Source organism: Equus quagga, chromosome 8 (assembly GCF_021613505.1).
Source record: "Equus quagga isolate Etosha38 chromosome 8, UCLA_HA_Equagga_1.0, whole genome shotgun sequence".
Taxonomy (NCBI): Eukaryota; Metazoa; Chordata; class Mammalia; order Perissodactyla; family Equidae; genus Equus; species Equus quagga.
In genome coordinates this window covers 34,302,841-34,330,701 of record NC_060274.1, presented here as the reverse complement: position 1 = coordinate 34,330,701, position 27,861 = coordinate 34,302,841, and the positions used below count along the sequence as shown (strand labels likewise).

The 27,861-nt window shown below is 42.7% G+C and overlaps 1 protein-coding gene across 1 annotated transcript; it reads right to left on the bottom strand.

Moving 5' to 3' along the window:
- On the bottom strand, nucleotides 1-27,861 carry EPDR1 (ependymin related 1). The gene is made up of 3 exons (XM_046668902.1): nucleotides 27,312-27,861; nucleotides 2,629-2,837; nucleotides 1-1,469 (listed from the first exon to the last, which is right to left on the bottom strand). Exons 1-3 carry the CDS (start codon nucleotides 27,587-27,589, stop codon nucleotides 1,273-1,275), a joined length of 684 nt encoding a protein of 227 aa, XP_046524858.1. The 5' UTR covers nucleotides 27,590-27,861; the 3' UTR covers nucleotides 1-1,272.

Sequence of the window (27,861 nt, the reverse complement as noted above, 5' to 3'; positions counted from 1 at the left end):
AAACTCTGAAATGCAATTAAGTTCGTTTATTGAAATAACATAAACTGTGAGTAATACAGATTGTTTTCAGTGTAATATAAATGTCACACGTTTCTCCTGGTAATAAATGACAAAGAGATAGCCAGATGCAATGCAATAGCAGAAGAATCTAGAATAATAAATTTTATTACTGCAAGTCTACTTGGAGATCAGCAAACCCAATCCCATTTCACAGATGAGGAAGCAAGGACCAGAGAGGCTAGCATTCTCCACTCTACCAAAATTTAGGGCACTGACCACGTGCCAGGCACTTACTTGGTGCTGTGCATATAAAAGTAAACAGAACACGGACCCGTACTTAAGGAGCGCACAGCCAGGCTGGGAGTGCAGGCAGGTAACACACAGCCTGGTGAGAACAGCATGCTCAAGCCGCAAGGTGCACCCAGTCCAGGCCTGGGAGCAGCTCTCCGAAGGCAATGCACGCGCTGACCCGGGAAGGAGAAGCAGATGTCAGACAGAGAGCTTGTGACACAGGGCCCAGGAAGGCCGAGGCGAGGGAAAGCATAGTGCATTTAGTTGACCCAAGGAGTTCAGGTACAAGGAAATTCTAGTCCTGGATGTCAGAGACAACCATCTCCTGACGCCCAGTTCAGTGCTATTTTTAGAATACTCCCTGTCTCTTTAGGTCTATTGACAGGTATGTGACGATTCAGCACATAGATTAATACTCTTGCATAGAGAAAAGGAAGCATACATGGCTCATGCGTACCTGGGGATAGACATAAACATTTCCAAACCCTCTTGTTTAAAATGTCTCTTTAGAGGAACAGTTCCTTCGTACTGTAGCTGTTCATTCCCTCCCAGCTGGGTCATGCCATACAGCTCTTAAGCCAGAAAGGGATTCTGAGGGATGACTTTGTTAGTAGCTAAGGGAACATGGGGTGGGGGCGGCACTGTCAGCAGTGAAACACACCTCCCTCCCAAGGCGAACCGCCCCTCTGACACTCAGCCCTGTGTGCATCACGCAGAAGCGCGCACCCAAACAGGCTACACCACATTTGCCATCTCCTCAGTTCATATCACCACCTACTCTCCATTCTATTCCCTTCTGTAAACATAGCTTGAGTAGTCAAAATCATATATACAAAAAAAAAATCCACATCAATGTTTATCTTCCTAAAATTATGATATTTATCTCCAACGAAGATTCTCATCTCCTCAAGTCTCAAATCCCTTTCGAGCTGGGGCCGCTGGCATCTGGTGTCCCACGCTGTCATCTCTGCCTTCACGGGCTTACCAGGAGCAGTCCTCGCTCATCCTCTCCGACTGGGCGGTCTGGCACGTGCTCGGGGGGGTAAACACCGAGGGGTCTTTAATGCCCAGCTGTACATCAAAAAACCGCATGGACAATATCACACTGTAATTTACGGTGAAGGTTTCCTGGACAGGGTAACAATCCTTGGCTGTATAAATCCCAATCCACGTTTCATCTGTAAGAGGAGGGGAAGTCGACTTTTTAATATAGAAGATTGGCAAAATGTCTGTATTTTTTTATTGTGATCAGATATACATGAAATTTGTGATTTTAACCATTTTTAAGTACAGTTCAGCGGCATTAAGTACATTCTCATTGTTATGAAGCCGTCACCACCAGCCACCTCTAGAACCTCTCCATCTTCCCCAGTTGAAACTGTGCCCATTGAACACTAACTCCCATACCCCCTCCTCCAGCTCCCGGCAACCACCCCCCTACTTCCTGTCTCAATGAACTCGATGACTCTAGCTACCTCAGATAAGTGGAATCATTCAGTACTTGTCCTTTAGTCACTGGCTTATTCCACTTAGCATAATGTCCTCAAGGTTCATCCATGTTGTAGCAGGTGTCAGAATTTCTTTCCTTTTAGGGGCGAATAATATTCCATTGCATGTATATGCCTTATTTTGTTTATCCATTTATCTGCTGATGGACACTTGGGTTGTTTCCACCTTCTGACTATTGTGAGTAGTGCTGAAGATGAATATGGACGTACAAATCTCTGTTTGAATCCTTACTTTCGATTCTTTTGGGTATATGCCCAGAAGTGGAATTGCTGGGTCATATGGTAATTCTAGGCTTAATTTGGGGGGGTGGGGGGGAGGGCGGGAACCCGCTATGCCATTTTCCACAGCATAAAGGCCTGTGTTTTTGAAACAGTCTTGGGGTAGGCGTACTGGCAACAGAGCAGAGAAGAGCTTCACATCTATGTATAAAAGCAGACACAACAATGGAGTAGATCTGGTCACTGCGACTCTGGGGAGTGAGGCGAGAGAAGGAGAAGAAAGCACCTGATTCTAATGTATGCCTTAGACAAACGCCTTCCATGTCACTGGCCTCGGGGGACCAACACACGTGGGAGTCCAGGCTAAGCTCATAACAGCCAAAGTGGCAGAGAGGTACAGGTGGTGCCAGAAGCCTGCGGTGTTTCAAATACGATGCTTAGATCCTGGTGCTAGACAATTAGCAGAGTACATGTGGAGACTTCAGTGGGGTTAAACATTTCAATTAAGCTCATACATTTCCCTAACGACTACCTTCCTAAATGGACTTAAATATTTTTTCCCATCACACTCCCTGAGATGCATCACTTGAATACTTTCTTGAACCCTTACATGATCGAGCTGACTTTCTGTCGGACCACTCCTGGACGGTGATCTGCTCCTGGGGTCCCCCTATGGAGTACTGGTCCTCGAAGGTGGAGTTCTGAGGAATGTCCAGAGGATCCCAGGGCTCGGTCAGGGGGATCTTGGAGCACTGCTTGGTGGCTTGTTCGATCTGAAACATCACTCCATCCTTATAGAGCAAAATGTATTCAAATAATCTGAAAGACAGGTTAGAAGAGAACAGTGCAGGACTTGGAATTACGGACGCCACGCCTTTTACCTGCATAGAGGCCTTTGATGTAAATTACACTTAAAATAGCAAAAAAACAGTTTTGCTCGCTGAGCAATCATTTACTTATTCATAAACACTGATGCATGAACAACCTGAACATGAAATAATTAAAATTTTCAGAGGTCAAAACTGATTATTCATTGGACAATTATCGATTATGTACCTGTTATAGGCCAGACGCTGTGCTTAGGAGCCATACAAACCTGAGGAAGCCACAGCCCTGGTTTGTGACTTATCTTTGAGACACAGGAGCCCATGGGGGATCTGGCCCTTGGCACGGCTGAGTTATTCCTGCAGCACTAAGTCTATGAATTACAAAGGTATCCTACTGAATGTAGGACGGCAACACCCCACTGAGGATGGACCAGGCACTTGTGTGCCATTGTCTCGACTGTCAGTCCTGAGAAAAGGGCATTGGGGAGGTGTCGTTGCTCTGAGGACAGGCGCCCCTCATATACCGGGAGGAGGCTGAGACGAGCAAGGACAAAAGCCGGGGGAATCCCAGGCTGAATGGGTCCCCGTGAAGTTTGCATGCTCCCAGCCTCGTCTCTTGTGCCCCATGCACACCCCATGAGTGTAATGAGCCCGAGGTATTCTCAGTCTGTGGCTGGAGTCCACAGATGGCCCCGCCATCACCCTGCACGCTGTGTAGTCGCCAGCCCCGTGTCTTTCCTAAAGCCAGGCATTCTTGGTGTTGCATGAAGCCCCTGAGTTTCCATACATTTGACTGTCTCTCCAACACTCAGGCCACTGCTGCTGGTCCAGCAGACTGAGGGTGCAGCCCTGACCACAAAAAGTGAAATTTGCAGCACCAGAAGGTGAAGCATCCAGAGAAGTGGCTTTTCATGAGCAAATGAAGATTGAAAAACCCAACCATCTGTGGTATGTGAGACTCACTCCATTCCACAGCCCCCACGGAGGACACCTGTTCCCCATCCCAAGTCCGAGCTTAAAAATTATTTCCTTCAGGAAAAATTATGATAAATGATAACTGTCCATACGGTCAACATAGTACTACCATGAATAGTATGTTTCTGTTTACTACATGCTGGTATAGAAATATACACATGGCTTCATTTTATATATTTAGACATATCTATCCTGCTTATTCCAGAAGATATTTGAAATGGCTTACAAGAGTAAAACGCTAGCTCAGACCTTTATAAGTGGGAATGAATGCAGAAAGAAAGGACAGCGTTCATTTTATGCCAAATTGCTCAAAAATGGAGTCACCCTCTTATACTGTACAAGCAGGGCTCCTATCAAACTCTAAGCCCTATGGAAGAGTCTGGGCTTGGCTTGTCACTGTTTCCTCATGTCCAGTGAAGTCCCTGGCACATCGGTCTCAAGACTCGTGGAAGGAAGACAGAAACATTAGCATCAACTTCAGAGTACCTTCCATCAGTAATACGGGAATCTTAGTCCAGACACAAATCCTGTCCCATGATCTTCTTAACGACAGCAGGGCCCCCACAAAACACTGGTATTGTAGGCCCTCAGGAGTGGCTGTCTTCACTATTCTGTACTTTCCCAAGTTCCAGGTGTCGAGCCTAGAGAGTCATTCCTAGCTTTTGCTAAAACTCCAGTCATGTGCTTCTCAAATTGCAATGACTGTCCCCAGGAAGAAATGCAGCGGCTTGCAGGAGACAGGGGCTTCCTTCTTGAGAACAGCCCTGAGCCCCTGAAACCACAGGATCACAGAAGTGGAAGCCTGGCAGCCACGTTTGCAGACACCACCTGGCCAGCCTCAGCAGAGCTACCGGACCAGAGGTGGGCATCCGACCGGGGCGCGACAATCAGACTCCCTCCTTCAGACATTTGGAATTTTGACAGGTCTGCTAGTGAGTCTCTTGATGTGGCTGGGCATGTCATACGTCAACGCAGAAGCTGTGGGGGGCTATTTTCCAACCTGTGAACTGAGTAAGAGTAAAAGATGAAGCAGAGAGAAGCCCTAGCAAGCCAGGATTCCAACAGCTGTTCTGCTCATTTCTCGGATGCATTTCTTTTCTGAGGCCCAGTGCCTGGAGGTCCCCCTGCAGAGTTATGATAAGTTTCCTTGGTTCTAGTAAATTTTCCTTTTTCTGCTTGGAATTTCTTGTGTGACTCATAATCAGGACTCGTGTCTAATACAGTTGAGGACTCCACTGTTTCATCTCGAGCCCCGGTTAACAGCTGCCAGCACAGCTGTTCTGGGAGAGGCACAGCAGGGCTGGCTGCAGAACCAAGGGCGACGGATGCCTGGTCAGTCACCTGCTGGGGAAGAGGAGGGAACAGCAGGAAAGGAACACTGCCAACCTCACTGTTTTCCTGACGCTATCTCTGCCCATACACAGAAGTAAAATTTAATTTTAAAACGAGAATTCTAGACTTGAAACAATCATTACGAAATGTTAACATTTGCTAATTCTGGGTGGTCTGAACACAGGTGTTTGTTACGGTGTTCTCTGTACTTTTCCGTTTTCAAAATATTTAATTTTTAAAAAGGAGGGCATAATCTGATATTGAGGTTATGTTGACAGTTCCTGAAGTAAAAGAGAAAATATTAATTTAATAGGAAACAAAGTAGAACCGTATAATTTGTCTTTTCAAAGTCTCATGTGGATATAAGTGAGTCCTGCTCCATGTGAAGTTTTGGAAAAGAAGATTTTCATGATGCTGTAGTGGCTTGTATGTTTGTGTGAACATATCCATAGTTCAGATGTAAGGTTCTTCATCACAAATGGGACACAGGGTCTGCAGCCTGATAGAGCCCGGTCAACATGCAGAGAGATCAGCCAGGGTTGAAATGAGTCATCTGCCTGGGATGCTGCGCGGGTAATAACCAGAGACCCGAAGGACAGACTGACTTCAACAGAAACTGGATCCCAGGAGGCGAGATCAAAGCCTGACTCTGACGGGGAGGAAGCTGTGAGCATAGGAGTCACAGACCGCACCCCTGGGGTGCAGGCAAGCAAGGTGAGGTGCCGGAACGGGCGTAGAGGACAAGACAGGCAGGCCAGCCCTGGGTCAGCGACAGCGTGCAGACTCCTCCTAGCTGGCCAGACACCAAGCAAAGCACAGTTCCCTGGAGGCCTGGGCGGTGAGCGAGGTCAGGCTCTCCAGGCCCAGCCGAGAGGCCAGCAGACGGAGCTCTCCCCAGCAAGCTCACGCAGAGGAAATGCCCAGCACACCATTTTCCCTCTCACTTCATGGGACAAAGGATTTTTGTTGCTTTTAACAAAATTTGCAGGCTATATGGGCAATTTCTGTTGTTTCCTGAAAATCCATCTTCCTAAAACTCAGGCTGTACCAGCCCCACGTTTTCCAAAACATTAAAAGCACATTAGGTGGCCAGTTAGCTCAGGTGGTTAGAGCATGGTGCTGATAAAAGCATACAGAACTTTTATTTCTTATGAAAATAGGTTTCTGATTTTTACAAAACTGATTCAAAAAATTCAAACAACACAGAAATGGAAAAGGAAATAGAAATTGCCCAGAAACTCTAACTTACAGAAATAACTCTGCACATAGGTGTCTAGACATAAATTGATTTTTTAATTTAAAGTTTTATTTTTAACTGTGGTAAAATACACATAACATAAAATTGACCATCTTAGCCATTTTTGAGTGTACAGTTCAATAGTGTTAAGTACATTCACACTGTTGTGCAACCAATCTCCAGAACTCTTTCATCCTGTAAAACTGAAACTCTGTACCCATTAAATACTAACTCCGCATTCCCCGTCCCCCAGCCCCTGGCAACCACCCTTCTACTTTCTGTCTCTATGAACTCGATGAGTCTAGGTACCTCATACAAGTGGAATCATAAAGTATCTGTCCTTTAGTGGCTGGCTTATTTCACTTAGCATAATGTCCTCAAGATTCATCCATGTTATAGCGCATGTCAGAATTTCCTTCCCTTTTTAAGGCTGAATAATATTCCAATGAATTATACATAACATTTTGTTCATCCATTCATCCACAGATGGACACTGGGTCATTCCCATCTTTTGGCTCTTGTGAATTCTACTGCTATGAATGGGTGTGCAAATATCATATTGATTTTTCAGTATATGTGCTACTCATATTTTATAAAAAATGAGTGAATGTTATTTATTTGTTTTCTAACCTACATTTTAAATTCAAAAATTTGTCCTTGGTCTCCTTCCAAGTCGAATATAGATCCATGGAATAACTTTTTCCTAATTTATTATGAAATATTTTAAATTCACAGAAGAGTTGAAGGATTAGTACAATAGTCCTACCACCTAGATTCAACAACTGTTACATTTTGTCATATTTGCCTTATCTTTTTGCTAAATATTTCTTAAAAACAAGGACTTTCTGCCTCATGGCCACGACTTTCACACTTAAGAAATTAAAATTCATTCCCTAATACCAGCTAATATCTGGTCCATATTCAATTGTCCCCCAAAACATATTTTAAAGCTGGTTTCTTAAATCAGAATCCAATCAAAGTTCCATCATCACATTTGGCTGTTATATCTTTTCTCTTTCAAAAATCTGGAACACTACTCCTATCTTTGTTATTTTTAACATGGCCTTGACTTTGTGAACATCGCAGGTTTGCAGATCTTCCACATTCTAGATTCCTTTGACAGTTTCCTCATGGTGTCATTTAACTTGTTGCTCTAGCTTCTGTCACTCCCACAAACTAGACATGAGATCTGAAGGCTTGAGTAGAATTGGGTTAAAGATTTTTGGAAAGAACCTGTCATTGGTAAGACTGTGTACTTCATGTGGCATCACGTCAGAAGGCAGGTGATGTCCCACCTACTATTCAAGCTACTAACTTTGATCACCAAGTTATTGGTGGTGACTCCAGATGTCTCCATCCTAAAGGGTTTCCTTTTGCAATTACCAAGTGATTGGTGGGTGATACTTTGATGTTGGGAACATCCTGTTACCCGATAACTGTCACCTAATGGTAGGTAAAAGTATTTCCTGAAGGTTGGCATAATAGTACCAACAGTAGAGTAAATGACATCTATCTACCTATCTACCTACCTATCTATCTACCTACCTATCTATCTATCTATCTATCTATCTATCATCACTCTGCGTTCTGAGGTCTTTATTTATCTGATGTATGACAAACAGTTAAAGTCATTATTCTTTGTGATGCTCAAATTGTCCCAAGTTCCGTCAGTGGGAGCTCCTTCCAAGTGGTATTTGTGACTTTTGACATAACCCCATTAGTCTCTGATTGCTTCCTGGCTTTCAGTGCTCACCTTGGACTTTCCCTGCACCAAATCTGAAATCAGCCATTTCTCTGAGGAACCCTGGAACAACTCAGAAACGACATCAGGGCAGTAGATGTGCTCGTTGTCATTGGGACGTCACTACTTTGAGGCATTTCAGTGGTCAGAGTTTCCTACATTAAAAAAAAAACTAATTCATATTGATATTTCTAATTTAAATTTAACATGATAGGTTCCCCCCTACTGTTTTTGTTTTTATATTTGTATCTCGTTTCTCTTAAAATAAAAATCACACTTCCTAAGAACATTAGCAATTTCGCTTGCTTTATGCTGCGAAAGGTTTGAAATAGCGATAATTTGCTATTACACTTTTCTGCACCTTGCCTTTTCCACTCTCTATTAGAGATTGTCCTCATGCTTTTTTATGGCAGTACAATAGTTTATTGTGTGTAAGTACCATTGTTTATTTAGTCAGTCTCCTACTGATGAACATTGGGCTGTCGCCCCTCCTATGATATTGCCAAAAAGCCACAATGAATAATCATGTGCTGTTTTGGAAGTGTATATTTGAGATAAATTACTAGATGTGAAACTACCAGGTCAAAAAGCATTTTGCTAAATATTACCAGATTTCTTTCCATAGGGTCGTACACTTTGCATGCCAGTCAGCAATACACCAGAGTGCCTGTTTTCTTTATAGTCTTGCCAACAGACCATGTCGTCAAACTTGGATTTGTGCCAATCTGATAAGTAAGCAATGTTATCTGTCAGGGGTTTTTTTAAGAACTTTTTTGTGGGGATAAGTATAACATACATACAATAGAATGCGTCAATCTAAAGTGTAGAGCTTGAGAATTTTTACAAAGTGAAAAACTGGGAGCCCCAACCCAGATCAAGATATGGCCCCCCGAAGCCTTCCTCAGCAGCGTGGTTTCAATCTGCCTTCACCCGTTATCATTAGTTGACCATCTTTTCACATGTTTAAGGACCGTCTGCTCTTCTTCTTTAGTGAAATGACTGTTCATTTCTCTGCACATCAGCTTTTGGGGTTTTTCTTCTCAATTTTCTATACCTCATTAATTAGCCTTATTAATTAGACCATAAATCTTAGTCTGATATAAGTTGCAGATATTTTTTCTCTGCCATTTGTTTGTTGACTTTATTTAAATTGTTTTCTACACTGCAAAGGGTTTTACTTTTTTTTAAAATCAAACTCCTTTTATTGCTTCTGGATTTTCTCATATTTAGAACAACTTTCCCTACTCCCAGGTTATAAAGGAATTCACCCATGTTTTCCATTATCCTTGTGTGGTTTTATTTTGTTAACATTTAGGTCTTTAACCTATTTGGAGTTTATTCTTGTGTCTGGTGTGAGATATGGATGCAATTTTATCTTTTCCCAATTACTCTAACACCATTGATTAAGAAGTCCATCTTTTCCCCAGTGATTTAAGATGCCACCCTTATCAAAGAGCAATTCCAAGCGTATGTGGGTCCACTTCAGGACTCTACTTTATTCCATCGGTTGTCTATCTATTCATGCACCTGTGTCTCTAAACCCAGAAACTTAACAGTGTGTTTCATAAGCTGGTAGAATCTACTAGTCCTCCCATTGTGTCCTTCTTGTTTTCCAAAGTTATCCTAGATATTTGGGCTTTTTAATTTTTCCATATGAAATTTAGAATCAATTTATTTAGCTCCAAAAAAACTTTTTGGCATTTTGAGGAGGACTCAGTTAAATTTATATATTAACATAAGTAGAATAGATATCTTTATGACATTGACTCATCCTACACCCCCCCCAAAATCTCCTTCTATTCTTTCAAATCTTATTTTATGTCTTTTTGTACATTTCAGGAGTGTTTGAAATTTTTTTTCCTATAAAGATTTTGCATATTTCTTTTAAATTTATTCAGAAGTAGTTTATCTTTTGTTGTTGCCATTGGTTTTTCAGATGGAACTTTCTCTTGTTATTTCTAGCAGACTTTTGTTTATACATATCAAGGCTATTGATTTTTCATGTTAATTTTATATACAGCTACCTTCCTGAATTCTCTTCTTGTTTGAATTAGTTTTATTTTTTAGATCTGCTGTGTTTTCCAGATATACTTCATCCATATCATCGGCAACGATAGTTTTCATCTCTTATTTTCTAATTCTTTTGCCTGTATTTACCTCTCTGATTATATTGGCCAATAAATCCAACACAATATTAAATAAAAGAGAAATAACAGACATTCTTGCCTCCTTCCTGGGGTTAGTGGGAAAGAGGCCATGGTTTCAATATTAAGTAAATTAAGAACTATGCAGTTTTTATCATATTTAGGAAGCAACCATCAGTTCCCATTGAAAGCTTTCCTACCAGAAATGTTTATTAAATTTTGTCAACTGTCTTTCTCGAGACTAAGGAGATGATCACATGATTATTTTCATAGATGTTTATGGATTCCCTAAAATTGAATCATCCTTGCATTCCTGGAATAAGCCCCACTTGATCATAATGTATTCCTTTTTTTAGTGTGCTGCTAGATTTAGTTTGCTATTTGGGAATTTTTAATCAATGATTGTATCAATTTTCATAAACGAGATTAATTTTAACAGATGCATATTTCTCTTGTATATATGCACCACATTTTGCGTCAGTAGTCCCCTACTCATGACCACTTAGATTATTTCCACAAGTTGTTAATATTAACAATGCTGAATATAAATTGCAGATAAACCCTTTTGCCTCTCTGTGTTCATATCCCTGTGAAAAATTTACAGACTGGGATTGTTGAATTCCCATTTTATATTTGAAGAGATACTACTGTTTTCCAAAAAGTAACACTGGAATTTTTAACTGGATGTAGAACTTCAGTAATTTCTTTCCATTAGAAAAGGTACTAACAGTTTCCCCAACTATGACAAGGCAGGACAAAATCTTTCTGTCTAGTTTTCCTACTTCAAGATAAGGTTTACAGATCATGTGACTGGCATTTTAAGAAAGTTTAGGACAATTTATCATGGTTCCCAGTCTACCACAGGTGAGCTGTATGATCATAATTTTAATCTCCCTATTTCTCATATGTAAAGAGAGACCAAAATTTGGAAGCTTACAGCATTATTATGAAGACGATTTGCGATAATGGGTATAACATAGTTATATAAGTGCAAGGAATTACCACTTTGTAGGAAAGTCTGATCATAGTTGTGTTTATTATCATCAGTTAACGTTTAACAAAGAAGCTACTCATTTAACTTGCACACATAAGACTTGATTCTACTATGTAACAAAGAAGGGTTAATTCATCCAGGTGAGATGGAGAGAAGAAGGAGAGAGCATTCTCAAGTGCTACAGTGGGCCACTTTGTGGAAGACCTGGCAGGCACTGTCACCCTTTCTCCCTTGCCTATCTCTCAATATAGAGGCTGAGAAAATATACTTACTTCCTTTGTCTTCCTTGGAGTGAGGAGTATAATTGGTTCTGGCCTTGGAGATCTAAAGAGAAGTTCGTGGGGACAGGGAATACTCTGAAAATTTCTCTTCTCTCAAAAAAGAAGAAGAAAGTCCTTATGCTATTTCCTTCATTACCTATTTTAGAACGTAGCTGGGTAGGGATATAATGCTTGGAGTGGAGGCAGCCATCTTGAAGCCATGAGGCAACAAGTCAGCATGTCATCTTGCAACTATGAGCCAGACTCTAAGAATGGCAGAACAGATGAATGGAGAAGAACCTGGGGCCTTGAATATCCTGTTGAATCAGACCCAGGAACACGTATCACCAGATACATGTAAACAACAAGCATCCTTATAGTTTAAACCTCTGTTAGATTTTTCTGACACCTGCAGCTGAAAGCACCCTAAATGAAGTAAGTAAAAACCACTGCTTTACAGGTATTATCTATTGGATTCTTTACAACAATTCTCTGAGAGCCTTCCCTTCCAGAATGAGCAGGATTTGGCTAATTATAGAACCCGAAATATCAGAGCCTGGCCTGGGCGTAGATGAACTCAAACAGTTACTGCCTTTTTTAGCCAAAGGCAATTGTTTTTCTGTCCTGAATCAGGGTAGTCAGGAAAAAAAAAAAAACAGTCCAAGGCAGAGGTTATAGACCGGCAAATTCAGCTAGCTGACATGTTATTTGCTTTGTTTTTCCTTTTTTAAACAGATGAGAAAATATGAGACTCAGAGCATAACTTAGTAGTAAATAATGGTGTTAGGATTGGACTCAAGGTCTGACCTTCTACCAGACTCATTCTAATTCATTACCACTGTGCTCCTTGCCTCTCTCCACGGGGGGAGGGAATGACTCTTCCCATCTACATAGAACTGCTTGGCCATCCAAGATATATTAAATTACAGAAAAGGGAGTGACAAACATTATATTGTGATTACAAGAGGACTTTGGCTTTTATGGAAGAAATTGGACAAACTTTGGATTTGTTCAATATGCAATATAATAGATTAGTAATGCATGCCGGCTCTCTGACTCTCAGCAGGAAGAACTGAGCTGCGGCCACTTGCCATTCTGGCGTACATCAAGATTGAGTTACACCCTACAGAAATTATGAGACACAAAAGAAAAACACTATTTCAAAATTGTTGTGTTAGACACAAACTCATTGCGCAGTCTAATGCCAACCACATATAACAAAAGGAAAATTAAATTACTTGAGAATGCAGCCCCAGGGAAAGTAAAATCAAAAAATAATTATGTGTGCAATTTAAGAAGCTGTCAGGTGATGGGTCTCCACCACTTGGATTCTAGTTCAAAAGAAGAAAAGGGTGCTCAAGAAATTGGAAGATTTTTTTTTCCAAAAATGTATCTGGATGAATATTGGCAATGTGTAGGCATACATTCTTTCGTCTGATGGAAGATAATAAAAAAATCCTCATGAGACACTAGTTCAAGCTGACTTTTTTTCACCACCACTAAAAGAAACAGCCTCATTAGTACTGAGATATCCATGTCTCCATGGTACACAGTGATTTCTAGAACTACATAGCAGGGGGTATTAAGGAGGTTGGGGGTGTACAATGATAGTCAGGTTCACCCAGTCAGCACTATGCTTTTCAGTAGAAATATGTCAGTTCCTACCATGTTGAAATATAAACACACACACCCTTCCAGAAAACAGCGAATAAAACTAACATATAAATCTTATTTTTCACTTTCGCTGGGATTTGGCATGATACTGTATTTATGAAAAAAAAGGAATAATGTGTGACCACAAAGATAGCTTTCTAATGAAAAACATGATTATCAAAATAGAAAATGCACTGGAGGCAATATAAAGCAGATCGGGTACGGGAAACGAACAAATAAACAAAAAACAGAACAAAAAAACAAATAAACAAACAAAAAAGCAGCGAATCAAAAGGTATTATTCCAGAACTCAGGTGTTATTCCCGAACACCATAAAGTGTTGAAAAGGCTAATGAAAAGATAAGAAATTTGGGAGACAGATGTAAGAAAACCAATGCATGTAGGTAGAGAGAGATTCTACAAGGAACAGAGAAAAGAGCATCAAACCTCCAGAAAAAGCAGATGAAACTTCCCTAGACCTAGATATAACTGGAGATGTTAGTGGAGTTCAAGGATGATGGACACAATGTACAAAAACTTGAGCAGAAACAAAACTATTAAAACTAAATCAAAATTAGTTGGTAACAGACTTCTCTTCTAGAGCTCTAAAGGCCATAAAATTTTTAAGTCAAATACTATTATTACCCAACAAATTGTATACACCCTAAAATTATCGTTATGTACAACAGCAATAAGTAGACGTTCTCAGATATTCAAAATGTCTAAAATGATGAATGTATATCACCCCAGTAGCACCCTCTCTGAAGAAAATTAATCGAACCTGTTCTCTCGCTGGCTGAAATCTGAACGAAAATAAAGGATTCGGATAAATAAGAATATTAGTATAAAAGAAATTGCAGTGAATAACAGAAAAGTACAATAATTTGTTTCTTCTTAAATAGAAGACCTCGTGGCAAAGCTACTTAGAATTTGTACAATCACACGCACTATAAAAATTCCTCTGTGTTTTAACAAGTGAAGAAGTTGACCTTTCAGAGGCTTGACTCAGCATGGTGAAAGAAGGAAAGACTAGAAGCCATCCAAACACTTTAAATTCTTTTCAACATACTAAGTGGGACCTAAATAAATACTTGTCCTTTAAAAAAGAAGCCATTCTGGCATCAAAAAGCTAGATTCCCAAGCTTTATTCTCTAACTCCTTAAGCAGAACTGAGACATCACGAGGATGCCTACTCTAGGGTCCCAAGAGTAAGCCAGACAGTACCCAGAGCTGGACCAGGAGGAGAATCAGTGTCCGAAATACAGAGTGTGTGAGTAAGGGGACAGGTGGAGGGCTTGATTTGGAGGTGAAGGACTGCCACATCAGGAGGAAACACATAAACCACACCAGAACACAGCACCTGACAGGACATTACAATAGATATTAGATCTGGGCTAGATTCTCTCCCCACCATCCTTTGCTCTCAAGGGTGTGGGATGGTAGAATTCTCCACTGGTCCACTGCCCCGTTTCTCCTGAAATGAGAACTTCCGTCCTCTCATGCTTTCCCTACATTTGCTGCCTCTGCCTCCCCACTTCCACCAGGGCCCCCTGCTAAGAGTTGTCCTAGGGATCCTGAAGCAGGTGCTGCTCCCACTTGACTTCAGCCAGCTCAGCTAGCTCCACACTGGCTCAGGCATTTTCCTCAGAGGAATATCTGCCTTTCCCAATCTGGACATCCTGGCTCAGCAGCTTCTTGGTGAGACACTCTGGGCAGTAGGCCTTACAATTCCAGAGGATATTGAGAGATGTCTCAGTAAGGGACTAGGGAGGAATGTTCTAGAAACTTTAGAGTCAATGCAGATGGGCTGGCTCACCACAGTCTTCTCTGCAAGTATTTTCGAGCAGCCTCAGAGGGCTTTACATTCATCATGGCTGCTCCCGGATGCCACACCAACTAGTCTGGCAGTTCATAACTATATATATATATTTCTCATAAGTTGTATCGCACCCATAGCCAACAATGCTACATCAGACCAAGGAACTGAAGCGCCCTTTGGCCCTGTGCCACCATCTTCCCGTGCGCCAGCATCTCCCCTGGCTGCTTCTGAGATGCTCCAGAGCAGCAGATTCTCTGGGTTCTATGATCCGAATGTTTGTGTCTCCTCCACATTTCATATGTTGTAAACCTAACGCCCAAGGTGACAGCATTAGCAGTTAGACCTTTGGAAGGTTACTAGGTCACGAGGATGGAGCCTTCATGAATGGGATTAGTGCTCTTATAAAAGAGACCCCAGAGAGTTAGCTGGCCCCTTCTACCATGGGAGGATACAGCAAGAAGTCTACAACCTGGACGAGGGCCCTCACTCCACCATGCTGGCACCTGGATCTTGGAATTCCAGCCTCCAGAACTGTGAGAAATAAATTTCTGTTGCTTATAATCTCCCCAGTCTGTAGTATTTGTTACAGCAGCCTGAACAGACTAAGACACGGGAAGAGCTTGGGGCATTGCTTTGGTGACTCTTCGAGGGCAGGCTGGTGACTCCCACTCACCGGCAGAGCTCATACGCTGGAACTTTCCCAGTAGATCTAACTTTAGCCACAACAAAAGTAGCCTTTTTGTCCAGGGGCAGCTGCCTGCTTCTGTTTGGGCACCATCTGTCCGAAGAGTTTCTCCTTTCTTTGGAGGGTCTGAGGACAATGGAGACACCCTGCTGGGGGCCTCCTTCTTTGGACAGCCTCTCGATTCTAAGAGGCACTGCTTCTGAAGGAAACCATTGGTTCTTGGGTAGCTTTCAATGCCCACATTGGGGGAAATTCTCCAAAGTTGAGATTGAGGAGCAAAAGAGACACTGAAGACAGTGTTTGATGAGAGTACAGCTGGGGAGGGGCTCATGGATGAAAGGACACTGGGAATCCTTTTCTGGAGGTTGTGGTCTGCCTTCCTAGGGAGGTTCCACTACAACCTGCATGAAAACTGTTCAAAATATGGTTATGCAGTGTAATTTGATGCCAAAAATCATTATTAACAAAGGAGATACATAATGTAAAATATAAATGAATAATAAACTATAAAACCTTTACATAAATCTTTGAGTTTACTTTTAAAGATATAATTATGAGAAAAAGATAGAAAATACAAATATAGAATACTTGGAAGGAAAAAAGGTATCAGTATATAAGATGGAGTTTTTTAAGAGTTAAGAGAAAATCATGTACAAACCTATGAGGATAAATACAATCTTGATGAAATGGAAGATTTTCTAGGAAAATATAAATAACCAAAACTGACTCAGAATGAAGCAGAAAGTTAAGTGGATGAATAATCAGAGAAAAAAATCTTTACAATGGCCCACTAAGATCTCACATCTTTGTACTTAAAAAGAGATCAAAGAATTACTTCCTCAAAAGGAGCTGGGTCCAAATGGTTTCACGAATTAGTTTTTTCCAACCTCAAGGCTGTAGAGCATAGAGAAACATAGAAAGCTCCCCAATTCTTTTACAAAGCTATGAAAAATCTGACATTAAAATATAGGAAGGACAAAAATAAAAACTACAGGTGAAGCTAAATTGTAGCTATGAATTAAAAACAAATCTTAAAATACTAGCAAATCAAGTCAAGCAGATTATTAAAAGGATAATATATAATCAGAGTTTATTTCAGGAATGCAAAGATGGTTTAATGGTAGGCAATCTATTAGTACAAATCACTAGGTTGGTGAAATTTAATATCTATCCTAATTAGAATAAATTCTTTATAAAATAGGTCAGAAAAATATTTACTGAACATGATAAAGTATCTTTGTTAAACCAGCAGCCTATAGGTGACCTAACTTTGAAATATTAGAGAAATTCACATTAGAGTGAGAATCACACAGAGGGTGACATCACTGCAGGTATGTCATTTTGCCCTTGTGTTTCTTGTTTATCATATTAGAAATCACTAAAAATCATTAGACTCCTCTTAGGCATGAGTGTAGGAAACATGGACACTCATATTCTAAATGTGTGAATCCCTTTTCTGTCATTTTCTTAACTAGGAATTTATCCAAAATATATTAAAAAATGGTACACACATAATTGTACTCAAATCCAAAGTTATACATGTAGTTGTCTCTACTAGTGAAAAATAGAGGGCAAAGAAACATTAACTGTCCCATCATAAGGGACTGCTTAAAGAAACTGTGCTCTATCCATTAGCTCGAATAACACACAGTCATTAAAAATGATTCTCTTAAAGATTACTTAGTGGCATGAGAAAATGCACAATATTTTGTTAAATAAAAAATTGCATAGCATGTTTCCATTTTCATTTTAAAGTTGTATAAACAGGAATAGAAAAAAAATCCAGAAGCACATATATCAGGGTTGTTAATCCTGAGTGGCAGAATTATGAGCGATCTTTACTCTGTTATGCTCTTCTCTGTTATCTAGATTATCCACTTTGAACGTGTTTAATGCTCGCAATCCAAAAGCCATAAAAAGGGTATTTATTTGCTCAACAAACATTTATTGAGACTCACACCGTGCCAAGCACTTCTAAGTGCTGTGGATCTGGTGGTAAACCAGACTGATAACATTTTCCTCTCACTCCAGGGAAGAAAGACAGACGATAAACACCAAACGAATGAGCTGACAAGAAAAAGTCACATGGTGATAGCGTCCTGAGGAAAACAGAACAAGATGTGATGGAGAGCAGTTTGTGGGGAGGGGTTCGCTGGATGGTCACAGAAGGCCCCTCTGAGGAGGTGATGAGCTGAGACCTAAATGAGGAGAAGCCGGGAGTTCAAAGATGATAGAAAAGGCCATTATGAACCAGTATGTGCTATAGTATGTATATTGTACATCTAGAAAATTCCTAGGATATTCAGAAGATGTTAACAGTAGTCACCGTGGTTGGACAATTTTGGTAATGTTTACTTCTTTCTCTTTCCATATCTGTATTTTAAATATCCTTCTACAATGAATATATGTTATCATTATTACTCACTCACTTATTCAAAAAAATTCAGTCAGTCCCTGTTCTATGGTGCTGGAGATATAGCACCAACCAGATAAAAATCGCTGACCTGACAGAGCCTTACTTTGGGCGAGGGGAGGCGGGGAGAGGAGGAAACAGACTTAACAAATATTAAACAGTACGTTAGGTGGTGGTAAGTATCTTCAACGTATAAGGCAGTGAGGTGGGGTGTATAACAATGTGAAGAAGAGAGACAGTCTAATTTGGGAGTGGGCCACACAGCTTTTTAGGGAAAAGGCCTTCTAGGCAGAGGGAACAACAAGTGGCAAAGGAGTAAGCATGCTGAGGCTGGGGGCTGGAATGAGTGAGCCGGTGATGTGATAACGGATGGATGACGGAGTGAAGTCAGAGACAAGGTGTGGAGGGGGTGGAGGAGCAGATCCCATAGGGTGGCCGAGCCCTTGTAAGGACATTTACTCTGCAAAAGACAGAACGGCATTCGAGGGTTTCGAGCAGAGAAGTGACATATACAACACTTTTTAGCAGAATCACTCGGGCTACTATGTTGAAAACAGATCAAAGTGGGCAAGGGCAGAAATAGGGGGACCTGTTAGGAGGTTACTGCAAAAAACCCAGGCAAGAATGATGAAGGTTTGGACCAAGATGGTAAGGGGAGGTCAGATTCTGGGTGTATATCAAAAATAGAGTCAATAGGGTTTGCTGATGGATTTCTTGCAGCAAGTGGGAGAAAAAGAAATCAAGGATGACTCCAAGAGTTAATCCTGAGCAACTGGAGTTGCTATTAGCTGAGATTAAGAAAACCACGGGAGGAAGAACTTTTGTTTGTTTGTTTGCTTGTTTGCAGGGTTGGCATTAGTTTTGGAAATGCTGAGTTTGAGATGACCAGTAGAGGTCGAAATGAAGAACTCAACTGAGCATTGGGATGTGAGTGTAGAGATCAGGAGAGAGCTCCAGGCTGCAGATACAGATGTGGGCATCCTCGTGTAGAGACGTGTAGAGATTGTGTAAAGACGGCATTGAAAGCCATGACCTAAATGAGATTACCAAGAGAGGGGTATAGACAAAAAAGTAAGGAGATGGAAAGCCTGAGCCCTGGAACATTCCACCATTAATGGTCTTAGAGAAGAGGAGGAAGAGGAAAGGAGACTGAGAAGAGGAAATGAGGCAGAAGGAGGGAAACCAGAAGAGTGTGGTGTCCTGAAAGCCACGTGAAGAACGTATACCAAGATGGAGGAAATGACCAACAATAAAATGAGGACTGACCAAAGATCACTTGATGAGCAATGTGGAGCGCACTGCTCTTCACCACAGCAGTTTCAGTAGAGTTTTGGTGGGAAAAGTTTGGTTGGAGAAGGTTCCAGACAGCACGGGAGGACAGAAATGGGAGTTAGTATGAGATTTGCTTTAAGCAGAAGGGGTGAATCGGGTTGCAGCTAGTAGGATTGAGAGAAGAATTTTTTCTTTAAAGATGGGTAAAATAAAAGAAATTATAAAGGGGAAAAATAGAAGATTTTTACTGGAATTGGGGAAATATAAGACTATCGCATTAATTCCAGGAAAAACAAACCACTAATTGGTGGAATATTTTCAGGTCTTTGGGCACTTTGCCCCTGACCACCCTCTTCGAGGTCAGAATCAGAAAGAAACAGCTCAAGGTTATTGGAGAGAAGGAAAGATGTTTTCAGAGCAGTATGACAACCACCTCTGGCTTCTATTTATAAGTCAGTCTTATACCCCACCAGGCTCTTTACTCCCTTGGGCTCATCTTCCTTGGCACTTAATTTTTCTCACTTCTCACTTCTCCCTCCACATTCCAGCATCAACCCTCTGAAATCCTGGGTCAACAGACCCACTGAATCAAGACTCTTAAAGCAAACTTTATGTGCTTCCAAGAAAATCTCCTTCTTGAGGAAAAACTCAGTATTGCAAATCAGCGTGGTTTATTTTTCGAGGATCAAAAGGCCACAAGCAGCTAGACTTCCTGAGCTCATAAAAGAAAATGCTGGCTTCGGCCGTCGGAGATCAAGGGGAGGGAGGAAAGGCAAAGGAGACATTCTCCTGAAATTCTGAAAGTCGCGATTTCCTGAAACAAAAGCCCAATCCATTCAAAACAGGGTTCGTGATCAAATGAACTTGTTGAACGTTTCATACTAATTTACCTCCCCTAGCCGCATAGACATATTCTGAGGATTTATCCTGAGAAATGATGTTACTCTGAGAAGTCCAAAACAAACATCCGAAAAAATGTAACCTGACATTCCCTTCCTCTCACTGAACAATTTAGTCTAAAGCCACTAGGTAGGGCCGAGCAGGAGTGGTGTGTGCATGGCCTGGCCTGCACCACAAAGCTGGAGCGAGGTCAGGAGGGCACCTCTGCGGGGAGGGGGCATCGTAGCAATGTACGATTGGTTACCGACTGCAACTGAGTAAGGGGAGCCCATTTTCTCACTGTCTGAAAAAGGAGTTACAAAAATGAACAGGAGAAAACTAGAAGGAACCATGTGGTGGTGGATTCGAATTGTAAGTATTGGCCTAAATAACTCTATGGATTAGAATTGGAAGCTTAGAAATAAATATAGATGTAAATGTGTGTATAAATGAGTGAGTGAATGAGTGACTGTGTGTGTGTGTGTGTGTGTGTGTGTGTGTGTGTTCAAACCTATAGCCCCTTGCTCTGTCAATGGAAAGGGTCTGGGAGCAGTGCCACCCGTCAGCCATGAGCATAACTAGAGCAAAGATCTTGGCTTCCAAATATTACACTCCAGTAAAAGTATCAGAGCTTCTGGGGAAATGGCTTGTTCCCAGACTCTGGCAGGGAAAGTACAGATGCTCTTGGAATATCTTGTGGTGCCAGAATGCAAGGAAGTGCTCAAAGAATAAGAGAGACATGTCAAAGAGGCTGCCACTGGCCAAATCGGGGACAATTTGAACATCAAAATAAACAATGAGAGCAAATGCAATACAATGAGAATCCTTCAGTCCAGGCTGACATGAATAAATTGAAAGTTTAATGAAGAATGAGGTAAGTACATGGTTTTAAAATATCACCCTAGAAAATACTCACTAACTACAAAGTAAAAAAGTGTCACTTCACACTGAGGAAACCTTGTAGACATCAGTTAATCAAGTGATCAAAGCAAACCTTGGGATGCAATAAGAACAGAGGATTTCCTCCGTGATATTGCTACTATAGGTCAATAACTGGAATCTAATTATGAGGAAACATCAGACAAACCCAAATCGAGGAACATTCTACCAAATAACTGGCCTGTAATCTTCAAAAGGATCAAAGTGCAAGAAAGACTGAGGAACTGTTCCAGACAGAGACACACCACCAAACTAAACACAATGCATGAACAGAAACTGGGTCCTTTTGCTACAAAGAACAGGAAAAGAACAACGAGCAAAACTTGAATGAGATCCGAATTTCCGACGGCAGAAATCAATCCATGTTAATGTCCTGATTTTTATGGTCGCGTTGCAGTTATGCAGGAGAACGTCCTTGTTTGTAGGACACACTCAAGTATTTGGGGGTGTGGGGATATCAAACTGGCAATTCACTCTCAAATGGTTCAAGGGGAAGAAAGCTTGTTGCACTGTAATTGCAACTTTTCTATAAGTGTGAGATAATTTCAAAATAAAATTATATATTTAAAGAAATAAAAAACCTTATCCTGATTCTCAAACACGCATGATCGTTGAAGTTACCTACTGTGATAACACCCCCTGGAATTAATCTTCCACAGCAGATACCTGGAGGGGCCCTTCTGGAAGCAGTCCTATTCCGTCCCTTAGCATGCAGGCAGGCTCCACGGAGAGGAGAGCCTTCTGGGTTTGGGGCCAAAGGATTTAAGGGTAGCCTCTTCTTTTCTCTACCCATGAACGCAAGCTTAGCTGAAAAGGAGAAGGAAGAAAAAGAACTTTGAATTTATCTACACAATTTTAGAATCTATGTCAAGTTCAATCTATCACGGTAGAAACAGGAATCAGCCTGATATAATAAAAGTACAATTAGTGCTTTCGTGACATCACTTAATCTTATCTGTACCCAGCTTTAAGAAAGAAGGCCTAACATGAAAAGATGCTCAACATCACTGATCATCAGGGAAATGCAAATCAAAACTACACTAAGATATCACCTTACACCTGTTAGAATGGCTAAAACAACCAAAACAAAAAATAACAAATGTTGGAGAGGTCGTGGAGAAAAAGGAACCCTCATACACTGCTGGTGGGAATGCAAACTGGTGCAACCACTATAGAAAACAGTATGGAGATTTCTCAAAAAATTAAAAGTAGAAATACCATATGACGCAGCCATCCCACTACTGGGTATCTATCCAAAGAACGTGAAATCAGCAATTCCAAGAGACCCATGCACCCCTATGTTCATTGCAGGATTATTCACAACAGCCAAGACGTGGAAGCAACCTAAGAGCCCACTGACAAACTGATGATTGGATAAAGATATGGTATATATAAACAATGGAACACGGCTCAGCCATAAAAAAGGATAAAATTGTCCCATTCACAACAGCATGGATGGACCTTGAGGGCATTATGTTAAGTGAAATAAGCCAGATAGAGAAAGACAATCTCCGTATGATTTCACTCGTATATGGAAGTTAAACATGTGGACAAAGAGAACAGATTAGTGGTTACCAGGGGAAAGGGGAGTGGGGCATGGGCACAAAGGGTGAAGTGGTACACCTACAATATGACTGATAAATAATAATGTACAACTGAAATTTCACAAGGTTGTAAACTATCATAACCTCAATAAAAAATTAAAGAAAAAGAAAGAAGCCCTAAATATTATTTAGTATCAGCATTGTAGATATCATTAAAGTTAAATTAAAAGATGAAAAACACTGACATTCTGAGAAACTAAGGACCTTGTTGTAGTGAAGCCAGGATTAGAAGCCACGTTGTAGCATCCCATGACTGTCTAAATGGACGCCCGTGCTTTCTCCACTACACTAGGTGTGTTCTGTGAAAATAGAGAAGAGAGACGATATTCTGTTCTCCAAGAAATAGAATAGTCTGGGAAAACTGAGACAAACATGAACTGATGAGAAGTTGAATAAGAATCCACTTGCCGCTCCACTTAAGACATTTTTCCCTCTTATCTTTGACCACAAAAAATTCCCCAAACAAGTAGAAGTGGAAGTTGAACGGTCTTCTAAGATGTTATCCCTGATTACTGGTGCATATCCTCTTAACGCCTCTCTGCTCACTCTACGTCATTAATTGCAACATCCAAGCCACCATTTTGTAAGCGGGAGTGGTAAGTTATTGGTGGTCTAACCTTCAGGATCTACGCTGCCTCACCCTAAAGTTCAACATGTTGACTGAAATATGAAAATAATCTTCTTGCTTTCCCTTCAGTCTTCCAACTGTAATACTTGTGAGTTTAATCAAGGAGTCAGGAAAGATAGTTGGAACCAGAAAACAAAATAGTATCAATTACTAATATTTCCCGTTCTTTGCTAAGGCTTGTCTTATCTGAAGCTTGTAAAGTCGTTTAATCTTTTCCATCATCTCAGGGAAAAGAAAGCCTGGAAAATTCTAGTCATTCACAGTAACTATCAGTGAGATTTTCCATAACTATCTGGATGCAAAATAAAAATCTTAAGAAGTTGATCCAATTCTAAAATGAACTTCTCAACTTACTAATAAATGTGAAGAGACAACCCATCCATATTTTCTTCAAATAACATCTGGTTTCTTGGCCAGACTACTAATACCTGAAACATTTTCTGAGTTTGTCCCAACAAATCTATATTTAAAGAGCTTAAAAATGCATTTATGCACTAAACATTCTCTTCTACATCTGACACAGGGCCAGAGATGGAACTCTGAGACACAACCTTGCCAAGAAGTTGCAAAGGAAAGGAAGAAAATTTCCTTCTAAAAGTTCAACTGTGAAATCGACACTTGATGGACTGGGGCAGAAAAATGAGAAATCACCACCTGGGGACAAAAAAGCTTCTAGGCCAGAAAGATTTAGCCAAGACCTTACTAAAGATATAAGACACACATCTGAAGACCGTATTAATTGATCATGGAAACATAGAAGGGTTGCTAAGACAGACCTGAGCAGTACGCACCAGGCTCTGTGCAGAGCAGAGGGAGTCTGGGCCAGCAGCACTGGGGTGGAGTAACAGAACCAGCGACAAGTCGTGTCTGTGGTGAAAATGAATGGGTCACTCTATCTGGGCCTGATTACTCTGGGCTGGCCTGTCTTATTCCTGATGGAACGCTCAGCATTGAGCCTACAACCTAGCCTAGAGCAGGCAATCATTAGATTCAATGAATTTGCTCCAACTCTTTGCTCACAACCTGCTCATTATGATTTGGCTCCCCACATTGTTTGCCGACAGGGAGAGAATGACTTCGTCTTGTGAATGTGAGGATTCTGGCCCCCCAGCCAGCTACAGCACTCAGTGAAATGTACAGTTTAGCATCTGAGCTTGCCTACTCCAGAGTCAGCTCCCAAAGGAAGGGCCCTTGAGCGCACCGCCAGATCAAGTGTCTGAGCCCCAGGGCTGGCAGCCAGTCTCTGGGCCACAGTAAATTTACCAGGATGGTGACAATGGTGGCAGTGATGGGGACAACCATGGCCATATGCTAAGCACCTTCTGCACTGTGTGTCAGACACCACAGTTGTCTGCTTTACACTGGAAACTCACTGAATCCTTTACTGCTTGAACTCATTGAATCCCACAACAATCCAATAAATGAGGCATTATGAGTATTCCCATTTTGTAAATGAGGGAACCGAGGCTCAGTAAATGTTAGTAACTAACCCAAACACCCACATTAGGAATCTGCATTCAGACCCAGACTTGTCCGACTCTAAAGCCTAATCTTGTCATTGTGAACATACTCCCTCTGGGGGATGTACCCCATCCCTCTCCTGGCATCCTCTTCCCCCTCAGCAGTGTGCTCTGGGGCATTCCGGTCCACCCGCAACATGACTACTCCTCAGTTCCCCACGAACGCGCCAGCCTTCCCAGCAAGGCGCACAAAGAGGAGCAACCGAGCCCTAATCAGAAGTGCAGAAAGCCAAAGCCTATCAAAGGGAACAGCATCGCCATCCATTCCAGGCCATCAAAAGTCAAAAGTGGGGGCCTCCTCCTCGACCCTTCCCTGTCCCTCGCCATGCCCGCCCCATACCACCTAATCATTTGCACATCCTTCAATAAACCTCTTCAACACTTCCCAGCGCATCTGCCTTTCACAATCACCATTGCCACTGTCCATCTCTCACTGGGACCCCATAAAAGACCCCTAGGTCAGGTTTCTGTCTCCATGCTTGCTCTCCTTTATTCTCAAAGACACATCCAGTGGTCTTTATATTATCCAGTCATGGCATTCCACTGTTTACAAGTCCTCCAGTGGCTCCCCAATCCATCATACTCCCCGCTTCAGTCCTACTAGTGATTGGCCTGCAGTTCTCGGCGTCCTAGCCCGGCCTGCTCCAGAGTGTCCTGGGGCACACCCACAGCCCGGCACCAGTCTTTCCTCCACACCACCTCTGGTGGGCTTGTGCAGGGACTTTGGGACATGCTCATGTTTCACCTCTTCCAGGAAGCCTGGGTTAGGGGCCCATCTGAGGTGCTCTCATCACACCCAGCTCAGCCTTCATCTCACTGCATGGGAATTTTTATGTATGGTGCTCCACCCCCGGACTATGACCTCCCTGAAAGCCAGGACCCCACTCTGTTTAGACACAAGGCCTGACACAAAAAAAATGCATGTTGAATGAATGAATGAATGGATGGACGGATGGATGGATGACAGCCATGTATGTCATAGGTGCCAGAATCCACTCAGCTTCCTCATGTCCCAGCTGTGTGATCTGGAGAAAGTCGTTTAGTCTCCCTAGACCTCAGATTCTCTGTCTGCAAAATAGAAATCATAAAACCTACGCTGTGAGATTTAAACTAAATCATTTAATATGTGGAAAGTCCTCAGCACCACACCTACTATGTAATAAGTGCTCAAAGTTGGTGGTTGTGATTATTAATACTATGTTCTTCAAGACCTAACTGGAAGCATTCATGTTTCTGAAAGGCCTCATGGATACTCCCAGTGCCCCATGATGACTCAGCGGCTTCTGGACTCCTCGGCACTCATGGCTTCCTTTCTATGATGCATTATCTTGCACTCTTGAATATACTGCTTTGAAAGCTTCTGACACTTCCGTACTTTCTTCAAGATGCCTAATACGTGAACGAATGCTTTTAGGTGAAATATCAAGATTTGCCATAGATTTTACCACCCACTGGAGCCTTAACCCGCTGACATTCACATGGCACGCCTAGTGATGCAAATGCCACACCCAGAGGCAACACAAGGCCAAAGGAAGCACACGGAAGAACAGAAAGGCTGTGGAATTGACAGTGGTGATCCCAAACAGAAACCACGTCTTAAAGGGGTCAGAAGCGAGACGAGGTCTCAGAAACAGGGAGACCTTTGTCACAACAGATATGGAAAGGTAAACTTTCAGACCAGCGGTTAAAAAAAATTAAAGTATAGCCCCTCTATGGAATATCGCAGCCATTAAAAACAAATAGGGGGCCAAGTGATGAAATGGCCAATGAGAACACCTAAGCTATCAAGTTATATAAAAAAGATCCAGATAATATATGTTTTTCGGTCACGGTATGCAAAACTTGCTTTAAAAATTTTTTAAAGAGTAGACCAAAATTTTAATAGTTGTAACAGGGTGATCTGTTTGTGGGTGACATTTTCTTCTATCGATCCCCGCACCTTTTGGAGTGTGGTCATATTCCTTTAAAATACAAAAAAAATAATTGTTACAAAATATATATTCTGCGTGCCTCCCTGGCAGATGGCTCCTGGAAGAGAGAAGATAGCGCAGAAGACACGCCCTAGGCTGAAGGGGGCTCCACGAGCCGCGAGCCTGACTCAGCAGTGTGCGGCCCCCGGGCGACCTGGGCTGGGGGCGCCCGGCAGAGCCATCCCGCCCCTGCCGGGTTCTTTCCCGGCCCGCTCGCTGGGTATCACAGAGTACCCGCTGACTGGCCACCCCCGGTGGGCCCAGCCCTCCACCCAGCCCCCGACCGTGCTGTCCCCAGCGAGCCCCCTTGCGAAGTTTCTCTTTGGCAGGGAGCAGGCGCCGCGCAGCCCCGGAGACCTCGCCCCGGCCGGGTCCCCCGCGCCCCCCCGTGCCCCGCGTACCTCTTGCAGGGGATCAGCGCCTTCCTCTCGTCCAGCACCCGCACGCGCTGGTTGAGCCCGTCGTACGAGAGCAGGGCGCGGCTGTTGCGCCCGCTGCTCTGCCGGTACAGCACCTGGCGCCCCTCCCACTGCTGCGGCGCCTGGCACGGGCGCGGCGTCCCCGGGGAGCCCCCGGCCCCCAGGCCGCAGATCCCGCTCAGCGCGCAGACCCAGAGGCCGCCCAGCAGCCAGGCGCCCAGGGTCCCCCGGGCCACGCGGAGTGGGGCGCGCCCCGGCATCGCGGTCCCCAGCGCCCTGCGCCCAGCCAGGGCCAGCCCGAGCCCGAGGGGGCGCCGAACAGCCTGGGCGCCGAAGGCGGCGAGGCGCGCTCCCCTGCCCGGTGCGGGAGTGCTGTCCGCGAAGGTCCTGCCTGTGCCCGCGGCGGCCTCCACCGCCCTCGGGATCAGGACCGGCGAGGCCGGGGCGCCGGGCCCAGGGGCCTGGGAAGCCTCGGGTGGATGGCGCGGGAGGTGTTTCTGCAGGGGGCCGCTGCCCGCTGTGGCTTCTGTTT

Coding starts and splice junctions, on each gene's coding strand:
- EPDR1 (XM_046668902.1), bottom strand. CDS start 27,589: ATGCCGGGGCGCGCCCCACTCCGCGTGGCCCGGGGGACCCTGGGCGCC. Junction 2,838..27,311: donor GCGCTGATCCCCTGCAAGAG/GTACGCGGGGCA, acceptor CCTGTCTTTCAG/ATTATTTGAATACATTTTGC. Junction 1,470..2,628: donor CAGAAAGTCAGCTCGATCAT/GTAAGGGTTCAA, acceptor CTCCTCTTACAG/ATGAAACGTGGATTGGGATT.